The sequence below is a fragment of the Perissodus microlepis genome, chromosome 17, assembly GCF_051167445.1.
Source record: "Perissodus microlepis isolate ML-2025 ecotype Zambia chromosome 17, ASM5116744v1, whole genome shotgun sequence".
NCBI lineage: Eukaryota > Metazoa > Chordata > Actinopteri > Cichliformes > Cichlidae > Perissodus > Perissodus microlepis.
The window spans coordinates 140,277-151,613 of record NC_140477.1 but is presented as its reverse complement, the minus strand read 5'-3'; the positions used below and the strand labels follow the sequence as shown (position 1 = coordinate 151,613).

General features: G+C 41.5%; 1 protein-coding gene across 1 annotated transcript in view; it reads right to left on the bottom strand.

Moving 5' to 3' along the window:
- Positions 1 to 607: 607 nt before the first annotated feature.
- tmtc1 (transmembrane O-mannosyltransferase targeting cadherins 1) overlaps positions 608 to 11,337 on the bottom strand; it is an 83,548-nt gene continuing 72,818 nt past the window's right edge. Inside the window, exons 18-19 of the mRNA XM_084911115.1 lie at positions 3,253 to 3,330; positions 608 to 2,698 (exon numbers count right to left, since the gene is read on the bottom strand). Coding sequence (XP_084767241.1) covers positions 2,573 to 2,698; positions 3,253 to 3,330 — 204 coding nt within the window. The 3' untranslated portion in view covers positions 608 to 2,572. The remainder of the gene's footprint in view (positions 2,699 to 3,252; positions 3,331 to 11,337) is intronic.

Below are 11,337 nucleotides of genomic sequence, written 5' to 3'. Positions count from 1 at the left end.
ATCCGCTTTATCCGAGGCCGGGTCGCAGGGGCAGCAGCCTAAGCAAAGAGGCCCAGATCTCCCTCTCCCCAGCCACCTCCTCCAGCTTATCCGGGGGAACACCAAGGCGTTCCCAGCCCAGCCGAGAGATATAATCTCTCCAGCGTGTCCTGGGTCTGCCCCGGGGCCTCCTCCTGGTGGGACATGCCTGGAACACCAACCCCAGGAGGCGCCCAGGGGGCATCCTTGTCAGATGCCCGAACCACCTCAGCTGGCTCCTTTCGATGTGGAGGAGCAGCGGCTCTACTCTGAGCCCCTCCCGGATGGCCGAACTTCTCACCCTATCTCTAAGGGAGAGGCCAGCCACCCTTCGGAGGAAGCTCATTTCTGCCGCTTGTATCCGCGATCTCGTTCTTTCGGTCACTACCCACAGCTTGTGGCCATAGGTGAGGGTAGGGACGTAGATCGACCGGTAAATTGAGAGCTTCGCTTTTACACTCAGCTCCCTCTTCACCACGACGGACCGGTGCAGCGTCCGCATTACTGCAGCTGCAGCCCAAATCCGTCTACTGAGAATATTTCATGTTTTTTTCTTAGACATTTAAAAGAAGAACAACTCCAAACACCATTTAATAAAAGATATATTTTATTTTCTTGGTGCAACCCAGTCACTGCACTAGTCACTTCACTTTCATCTCATTGGCATTCCACAATAAAATTCACTCGAGAGAATCAATAAAACCACAACGATCAGCGAAACAGCATTCCTCAGAGGTTATGTTGCACATGAACCCATAAGTTGGAGCTCCACACAGGAGCCGACACATTAGCTTATTCTACTTGCTGAAGACTTGTGACGACAGGCTGTTTATTCTAGCTTCTGCCATAAGTGGAGATCAGATAAATATGATTTAGGTAATCTAGAGAGGAAGCAGCTGTTACCAGAATAATGACATTTTAAGAGAGCTTTACACATATATTCATTTAAATATCCCAGCAGAGTGGGATCCAAATGAATCTGTCCTTATTTCCCATTGGGTTATACAAATATAAACTCCACTTACTTTGCAGACCTTTAAATAATCTTCTTTAGTTAATATAGTTACTGATTTAATCATGAGGCCCAAGAATGGAGCTCAAGTATGATAGCGGTGTGCGTTGCTTATCTTAGCTGAAAAAAACATTATAGACAGAGGCAATCTGATGTCTGTAATGAACTCATTTAAATTTTTATTCACCATCTGATGTTTGCTCATTTTCAATTAGAGTTTGGAAATTTTATTTTCTAAAAATGTAAAGTTAAAAGTCTGAGGACAGACAATGCTGCAAACAAGACAGCGTAACACTGCCTGTGTGATTTTTGATGATGGACACAATGTATCAGAGAATACAATCATATCATTGTTACACTTATACCACTGAACAATGTACAAGGAACCAGTCAAACCAAAACTTCCTTCTGCTGCAGAGAAGTTCAGAGTTAGCAGTCTGAAAGTCCCCAGCTGCTGGAGGGCAGGAGCCATAAACTGTAACAGCAGAAATGGGACTACTTTTGTGTCCCGTGGATACAATATCAGAGCATGAAGACACTGTTTCAGCAAAGAGCTGCTCTGCTGAATTTCAGAGTTGTTCAGAGTTAAATGTGCCTGATTGATTCCAACTCCAAAGCCACATTGTACTACCACTCATTTTAAAATAATAAGTAATCAATAAAAACTTTGCTGAGACGCTTCATTTAGAATTGATAAAGAACAACAATCCAAATGAGAGCACGTTCCAAGAGTTTGTGTGAGTTGGTTTGCTGTGATACTGATGGAGATGGAAATCATTGCTGGCTGGGATTTGGAATTTTCAGAAGCTGGAAGTTACCAACATCATAAATGTTTGGCTCTGAGGCTTACCAACAGTTAGGTTACACTTGGTCTCGATTTGAGATTTGTCTTCAATATTAATTCATGCAAAAGCATAAAAATAATCGATACACCTCCGTTTATGGGCATTCGTTCACAAAAATGTCTTTGTGTGAAGTGTAGGTGTCTTATGTCAGGTTGGGACATGGTTTGTTTGCATGAAACAGTGGGCTCTGATGTTCTCCGTGTCCATGAGCTGAAAGATCCCCAAAGCAAACAGGTGACTTCTGAACCTACATCATTTTATTATTCATACCTTAGGGTCAGGAAAATACCTGCCCACTCGTTCCCTTCATTAAATCTGCACACTTTTATTGCATTAATGTAAATATGTGAATCATTTTCAAAGGCAGAGCACAGAGCTCAGGAAGATCTCTGATTAAGTGCCTTAAAGAAAACGAAACGCAAATGTTGAAAACAGATGTGCATGTTGAAGAAAAGCTGATGCAGGCTGGTAATGCACAGAGCTCTTACCAGCTTCTCTTTGTATCCTTCAGGAAAGGCTTTGGGCCTGTAGTTGGGGGCCAGTCTCTTTGAAGGCCTGAGAGGTTCACCCTACTTCTTTTCTCTCCTACACGCAGCCCATCGTCGTAACAGTCTAAGTTTATTCAACAGTCTTAATGGGTGGTGTTTGGGCTCCAGAGCAAGTGTTTGTCCCACTGTGTCGTGTCACTGGCACCAGTCTACACAGCCCCTGTCAGTCTCCTCTCCAGTCGGTCCAGCTTGGCAAGGTTTTCCTTCAGAAGTTTGGAACCAGGACTGAGAAGGAGGGCGCGTTGGTAGTACATCCTGGCAGCTGCATAATCTCCCTAAACAAACACACACATATTACAAATCTGATTTCACATTAGACCTGCCTGCTGCGGCTGAGCTCTGCCATTAGGTTGAGGTCATTTTGAGCTGGGTTTAAATCTGCCTGACCTGGATCAAAATCACAGCACAACACGACACTGTTTCTGCTAGCAGCTTATGTGAAGTTCAACTTCACAGCTGTTGTGCATGTTTCCATGACCTTTTTGAGACAGAAGGGGGTGAGTGATCACCATCAATGGGGTGAAATAAATGGACGTGCGGTTTGGGCTCAAACCGGTGGATGGGTCCAACAAGGCCCATTTCCCAAGGACAGCTGCTGGTTTCTGTCAGCCTCTAACATGGTTTCTGTAGTGGGAGACTTGGGCAGTACGAGCCAGCAGACATCTTGGGCAACCACCCCAGTAGTGATTTAGAGAGTGAGGTAGAGTGGACAGAACTTTATATAGCACAAACATCACAGTACATGCTGATGCTCGCAGATGTCGGACACATGTAAAGTTTGTCAGGAGTGTTCAGTTGTATTGTCAGATTTTAAACGTGTCTTTTCTACCTTGATGTGCTGAATTCCTCCCATGTTCATCCAGGCCTGTGATTGGTCTGGTTTGAGCTCAACAGCGAGCTTGTAACTCTGGTGATAGAGAAGAAGACTCAGTTATCTCTGGGGGCAAATCTCAGGTAAACACATATTATTTTGTTATAATGCAACCAGGTACAAAGCTACAAGGTTTGTATCTGGTTGCTTCAGTTGCTTTCTGAAAATTACTCAAAGGCTCACTGGTAAATTTACCAGCTGATAGCAGCAGCTACAACTCTGGGTTTTCCATTCACAACATTTTTAACAGCAGAAGTGGGACTGGACTTAATATGTCTTGATGCATGCTCAATCATCCAGGTAAGTAAATCCCAAAGGTAAGTAAGTCTGGTCGATTCTGTTCATCTGGACGGTCTAGATGAACAGAATCGACCAGACTTAATAGTTAGTTGGTCAGCTGGTGTAGGCTGTGGTTATACCTAAGCCACATAACCCACAGCAACACATCCTAAAGGTTCACTACTGGGTTCAGATCTGGAGAGTTGGGCCCCTGAACTTCTCTGAACTCAATTTGTAAGATCTGACCATTCAAAAAAGACACTAATTTTGATGGAGCGCTGTAATCAAATCTCTGCCATTGGTTTCAATAACTTATTGAGTCCAGTTTGACTCCATGACATTATCTGGCTAGAAGAGACCTTTAGAGACGGTCATGAAGGGATCCATATGGTCAGAAACAACACTAAACATCAGTCAGGAAGACAAACACGTTTTAACTATAATTTGTGACATATCACATGATATGCCAACCTTTATACCATTTTATAAAGTGTTGTTGTATTTAGGTGATTATGTTTCAGCTCGGCAGCATCCTGGAGATCCTGTGACTTCAATTCAGTTCAATTCAATTCAATTTATTTATACAGATCACAACAACAGTAGCCTCAAAGCGCTTTATATTGTACAGTAGATCGTACAATAATAGATTCAGAGAAAAACCCAACAATCATATGACCCCCTATGAGCAGCACTTTGGCGAGAGTGGGAAGGAAAAACTCCCTTTAACAGGAAGAAACCTCCAGCAGAACCAGGCTCAGGGAGGGGCGGGGCCATCTGCTGTGATTGGTTGGGGAGAGAGAAGGAAGACAGGATAAAGACATGCTGTGGAAGAGAGACAGAGATTAATAACAGGTATGATTCAGTGCAGAGAGGTCTGTTAACACATAGTGAGTGAGAAAGGTGACTGAAGAAGAAACACCCAGTGCATCATGGGAATCCCCAGCAGCCTACGTCTGTTGCAGCATAACTAAGGGAGGATTCAGGGTCACCTGGTCCAGCCCTAACTATATGCTTTAGCAAAAAGGAAAGTTTGAAGCCTAATCTTGAAAGTAGAGATAGTGTCTGTCTCCTGAATCCAAACTGGAAGCTGGTTCCACAGAAGAGGGGCCTGAAAACTGAAGGCTCTGCCTCCCATTCTACTTTTAAATACTCTAGGAACAACAAGTAGGCCTGCAGTGTGAGAGCGAAGTGCTCTAATAGGGTGATATGGTACTACAAGGTCATTAAGATAAGATGGGGCCTTCAGTTTTAGAATACAACAGGCAGTAAGAGATTAAAATTATAATATTATAAACCAGTGCGTTTGATTGAAAGTGTAAAATTCAAACTGCTTCTCAGGCTGTTAGCCTCACATCGGCTTCTTTAGACACTGTGCTGATGCTGTGAAATAAAACATCCCACGTGCACAGACATGGCCTTCTTTGAAGCTTCAGTGACCTCAGATAACCCCACCCCTGTTTCTTCCAGTCTCTTTTTCAGTCCATCAGCGTTTCTGGCAGAATCATCAGTCTCTTGCAGTTCTGTTTGCTTTCTCTCCTCTCAAGCCTCCTCAGAAAGTCATTTCAAGTTTCCTGTATCCTCCACAAATTTCCTTTGCAGATTGCATCTCAACCATCGGTCTCAGATGACTTCTTGTGAGTGTGCCAGCAATTCTGAATGGGTGGAACTTCCACAGTGGGAGGAAGGCCAGCAGGCAGGGACAAGCCTGCCTGACTTTAATCACATTAATGACCTGATTCCTTTCAGTTCACTTTCTGCTGAATTTCCAGAGATTACTCAACTTTACAAAAACAAGAACAAAAAAACGAAACCTCGATGTATACCCGAGTTCAACGCTATGTTCACTCCAAAGAAGACTCCATCTTTCCCTGTGTCATCTCTGTTGATGTGTGGCATGTGCAATAAATATATGATGCCAAGAGAGATCAGAGGAAAGACACAGGAGAGCCTGATGAATCTGCACTTAATAACTGAGGAAATTAAGCAAAAATAACTGTAAAAAAAACCTCTTGAATGACTTTGGGCGGACCGTGCACCTTTGTTGCGGGAGCAGTTACAAATGCTATGCACATTGTAGAGAATGAAGTTTAAGCACACAGCACAGCATATTTTGGACATAGGTTTTACATCATTTCCTACTGATAAAGATTTCCACCATTGCAATTAAATTTAAAACTACACTGATAATTAATAGATAAACAATAACAATTAAGTCACAGAAAAGTTGCTGTTTTTTCATTATCCACTCAGAAATGTCTATTTTTCACAGTGGATCCACAGCATGGGGAGAAAAGGACATTTTCTGAGCAGGATTTTTTCTGTCATTTTACACATTTATTTATTTAGGCTGGAAGATCAAGGTGCACCCGGTGGAAGTGGGGTGCAGGGGCTTTGTTGCCAGTACAACAGCAAAGCTGCTTAGAGAGATTGGGATCAGAGGACAGGCGCAACGGCAGGCTATAAGAGAACTAGCTGACACTGCTGAGAGGACCAGTCACTGGCTATGGTTAAAAAGGGCTGACATCACTTGGGCAGCTAAGGCAGTCAGCTAACCGCGAGAGAAAAGAAAATACTCCGCTCTTCTCCCCTCTGCTCTTCTTCCCTTTTCTGGGAGGCAGTGGGGAGGTAGAGCGTACAGCCCGATCCGGCGGGGAGGTGTGGGAAGCCAGATCGGGCGCCCCACTTCCGGCTCTCCTCTCTGCTCTCTCCTATCTTGCTAAAATAGCAGTTTAGCCAGAGGTTAGGTTATGCTTTGTGCTGTTAGCTGCTTATTAAAAAGCACTAGTTACCATCTAGTACTGTTAGTGAATAAACCTCCTCTGCCAGAAACCTCTAAAAGCTCCCTTTTTCCTTTTACATCTCACCCTTGGTCAATATGGAACGCCAAGACTGCCAGAATAATTAATTAATTATATAAATATTTACGACACATGTAATTGATTAATTATTGACACATTTAATTAATTATTGACATATTTAATTAATTAATAACACATTTAAATAGTTATTGACAGTTTTAATTAATTATTTAATGATTTATTTATTTAATTCATTTTGGCACTTTTGTCCCTTTCATCTCTCTCCTTGAAATAATTTTATCTGTCAGCCTCACCCATCAAACTCAGTGGGCGGGGTTAACGCTGCCATGCAGCTTCTCTAACATTTGATTGGTTGCCGTGCAAAGTAAGTCAAAACAGGTCGATCCTAGATAATCGATTGCTTGTGTAGACTTGGAGCAGCCAGGTATCCCAGAATGCATTTCAAATCACAGGCAGCAATGGTGGTGGTGTAGTTTTAAAATACCCCGTTTTTCTGTCACCAACTACACTTTTAACAGTGTTTTAGCCGCGAATGTCGCGCCGTAATCTTCACATGTCTGGTCAGGTTGTCAACATAGAACATGTTTGCAAAAGTGCTCAGATGTTTTCAGAGATGTCACTCGCTCTGCTAACAGTCAGCTGACAGAGAGCACCGAGCTCACAGCCCCGGTGTTCCAGCTTAACTGGTTGTTTGGTTTTTTTTAGTTTTTTTTTAAAGTTTTTTATAGTTTGTTTGGTTTTTTTTAGTTTTTTTTTTTTTAGTTTTTTATAGTTTGTTTGGTTTTTTTTAGTTTGTTTTTTTGTTTTTATTGTTTGTTTTGTTTTGGGGTGGGGTGGGGGGGGCTACGTTAACCGGTTTGTTTACATATTCCACTCTGTGTTCCACATGTTGCATTCGCAGATTCTCATTTTCACCGAACGATCGTCTCTTTCCGCCTGTTCTTGTGTCTCTGTGCTTCTGTAACATAAAGAACGAGCTGACGTGTTTCTCACGACACCAGCGATCAGCTCAACAGGCCCTCAGTTTACCTGCATGCATCCTCCTCCTCACCTGTTAGCGGTTGTTTAACACCTGCTGCTAATTCAAGAAACACGCCCACGTGACCTGGTGATAGTCACAGTTTAACTGGGCAGCCGGTGCTCGATATAGCGCAATGTCTGCGCATTTTTCTGCACAAGATAAGTAAGTATAGTTTTTCCCCGAGCGCAGAGCTGCTGGAGCTTGTTTCCCAACAGAGCACTTTATAGGTGAACCCACTTTATCAGCGGCTGATGTCCAATCACCGGCACACAGCTTTGAAACCTCACCTGAGTTTTAGCTCTCAGTGGTTAAACGCTGGACTTAATTCGCTCAGGTTTTGTCTGTCGGGTCACGTTTACTCCGCTGTTTTACTTACAACTGAGAGAATCGGTTTGGCTGAGGTTAAAGTTACGTTTCATAACAGCACAGTTTTACAGACGTTTAATGGTTCACATGTGTTAGACTGAACCATTCGCTTTTCTTTATCTGGTGTGTTTTGGATTTAACAGTGAATTTTGAGAGTAAACTGACTTATAAAATGTTTTATACAAAGAGGAAAGAGAAGAGAAGGAGCATTTCCACCGAGAGGAGCAGAGTTTGCAACAGCGTGTTCATCATGCAGACTGCAACCTGGACAGAAATATTATATCATCTGTTTTTTAAATAGTTATTCAACTGTATTCTAAGCACCAGCTGTCTGTTAGAATTTTTAGAGTTTACTTAACTAAAAATAAATGAGGTTGACATGTAATTTGTGTGATTTTTTCTCTCTCTCTTTTTTTTTTTTTTTTTGGTGTTTCGGTCATGTTATGTTTACCTGTCAAAGGCTTGTTAGAAACTATGAAACACATGGTGCAGACTTCTGGATGTTAGAAGAAAACTAATACTGCTCATGAATGAGACTAAAGGCAGGAAGGTGTCCTTTAAAACTAAACATGTTAGTAGGACCTCCCTATTTATATCATAGTTTATGATATAGCACGTGTATTTCAGTAATAGCCTACTGATTTCAGTGTAGTGGTGAACAGTCACACAGCTCACGTGGGCGTTATCTGTGATACTCCTTAACTATAATTTATCCAAGTTAACTTCAGTTAACCATTCAGACAGTTCTTTTGCAACAATTTTACATATATGATCTTAAAACAGGACACAGCCACTGTACGTGCTGGCCTCATATCAAACGTGAACGCAGACTGAGTCTGTGTTTGACGTTTGTTTATATCTAATCTTCCTCTCAAACATTTAAACAGCAGCGAGTCTGCAGCTGAGGGAACACAAACTCAAACTGTCGGAACAGGTTTGTTAATTTGGTGATTTATTAAATGTATAACTGTTATTCTAATCTGCTGCTGAGTCTCTTACGCTGATAAAAATGCAGATAACACAGATCACAGACACCTGTTCAACCAATCACATTCATTCCACTTTGATCTGCGACAAACTGACGGTTCATCTCTGTTACAGTGTTGCGTTAGACTGCTATATTTTTGTGTTCTTTATGCTGTAGATTTTCACGTCTCTGGAATAGTTGGCAGTAATAAGGATGATTTTCTGTAAAATCATATAGATATGAGCCGTGACATATTCGTAGATGACAGTTAGATTAGTCAGCTGGGAAAGTCTGTGTTAACTCATAGAGCTGAAGATATCGTGGATATGCTGACCTCGCTCCGTGGTGTACAGGTCCGTTTACCCTCATGATTAATATTCACAATAAAAATATTAGCCAAACATAGAGCTGGGCGATATAAGATTTTTTCATATCACGATATGTTTTTTTCATTTCAGGCGATAACGATATATATCACGATATAAGCCAAATAACTATATTTGTAAGATTTAAATGTGCCGTTGCTCACAAGTAAAATGTGAAATAATCAGCAGCTTGTTTTGATTGAAATATTTATTTCCCATAATAAGTTCAACAGGGTAGATGTACTAGCGCTTTCAGTCAGAAAGCGATTTATTGTATTTCCAGACTTGCTTTCGGCACAATTTACAGTGCGCGCTACTCTGTTTTTTGTCAGACTTGAAATAGCCGAAATACCTTCACACTACGGAACCTCTATGGCTCTTCCGTTCGACCATGTCTCCGGCATTCGACTTCGGTCACGCTCTCGGTTGATTTTTCTCTAGTCGGCACACTCATTTCCTCCATTCCCAAACAAATACACATGTGCGGCTTGGCACTTGTGCTGTACGTAACCTGATGTGACGCTGCGGCTGTGATTGGTTCGGCTCTGCGCTAGTTAATTTGGATTGGCTGTTCTTCTTCTTCTTCTTTTTTTTTTTTTTTTAAGAGGACAAGCGAGATGAGGCTTATCACAATAGTTTAACTTTTCTATCGAAAAAAAGTTATTTCGCAATACATATCGTTATCGTTCTATCGCCCAGCTCTAGCCGAACATCATGAAGTCTGTATGTGTGTCATAGTGTCGAACAACCTTTGTACCGTTAAAGCCAGCAGTTACTACATGACGGAAACACCAACGTTATTTCTTTTATGCGTTTATACGCAGGTCACGCTGATTACTGAACAAAAACCCAAAGATCAGCTGTTAATCGAATTTATTTGCACTCTCTCCTCCTTAAACATGTTTTTAATGTTAGTTATAATTCAGAATTGGCGACTGAAACACGTAGGACACATAAGAACATCAGGAAATAAAACCCTGATAAATATAGCTCAGTAAAAGAAGTCAGTGTCAGCGGGGGTTATTACAGCTGTGTACCGGGGCCTGTGCTTTGTCGGCGGTAATAATAGCTCGATTGCTTGCGAGGCGAACGGGTCTATCCCACGCTTTGCCGTGAGACTGGGCAGACATCTCCGAAATCATCAAAGCACTTTTGCAAAGAGGCTGTATCTTGACAAACCGATCAGACATATTAAGATTAAACCGCTACATTCTTGGCTAAAAAAATATTAAAACGGTATTTGGTGACACACAAACAGGTTTTTTCAAAGTTGAGTTCTGTTAGTTTCCACATGCCGGTTGTTGTGTGCTAGAAACAATGGCCACCAGGCCAAAGCAATGGTTTTGACTCAATTAGCGTTAACCCCGCCCCCTGAGTTTGATGGGTGAGGTTGACAGATAAAATGGGTGAGACCTGGTGAGATCTGAAGGAGTCAACTGTGCCAAAATGAATTAATTAAATACACCATTAAATAATTATTTAAATGTGGCAATAATTAATTAAAATGTGAAATAAATAAATAATTAATTAAATGTGGCAATAATTAATTAATTACATGTGTCATAAATATTTATGTAATTAATTATTTCCGATTTTAATTAATTATTGCCACATTTAATTAATTATTTAATGGTGTATTTAATTAATTCATTATGGCAGTCCTGGCATTCCATAGGGTCAACACACATTCATATGATGATGTTACCAGGCCTCTGGAGAACTCAAAGACATGCTGAGGAGGTCATTTAGCCATTTGAATCAGCTGTGTTGGACCAAGGACACATCTAAAACCTGCAGGACACCGGCCCTCGAGGCCTGGGGTTCCCCACCCCTGCTGTAGTGGGAGGAAAAACACTCTACAAGACAACTTGATTTCGCTTTGAATTGTGAGTCTAAAAAACAGTTTTGCTGATCAAATTTAGTGATTTGTTGTAAATATCTTGAGAAGATTAGCCCAGACCAGAAAAATACTTTGTTTAAAAGTAAAAGTAAAAGTGACTGAGTTAGCATTAAGCACAGTTGCAGACCATGTAATTTTGTACCTGGCATCGTTTCTTACATTCAGGGTTCATACACCTTTTTCGGGGTCAAATTCAAGCACTTTTTAAGGACTTCCAGCTTTTCCAGCCCCCCCCACCACCAAAAAAAAGAATGCATGTTTCAATTCACATCACCTCAGTAAGACCATATGAAAAGATAGTTATTTGTGGTGGATGAAATACAGTT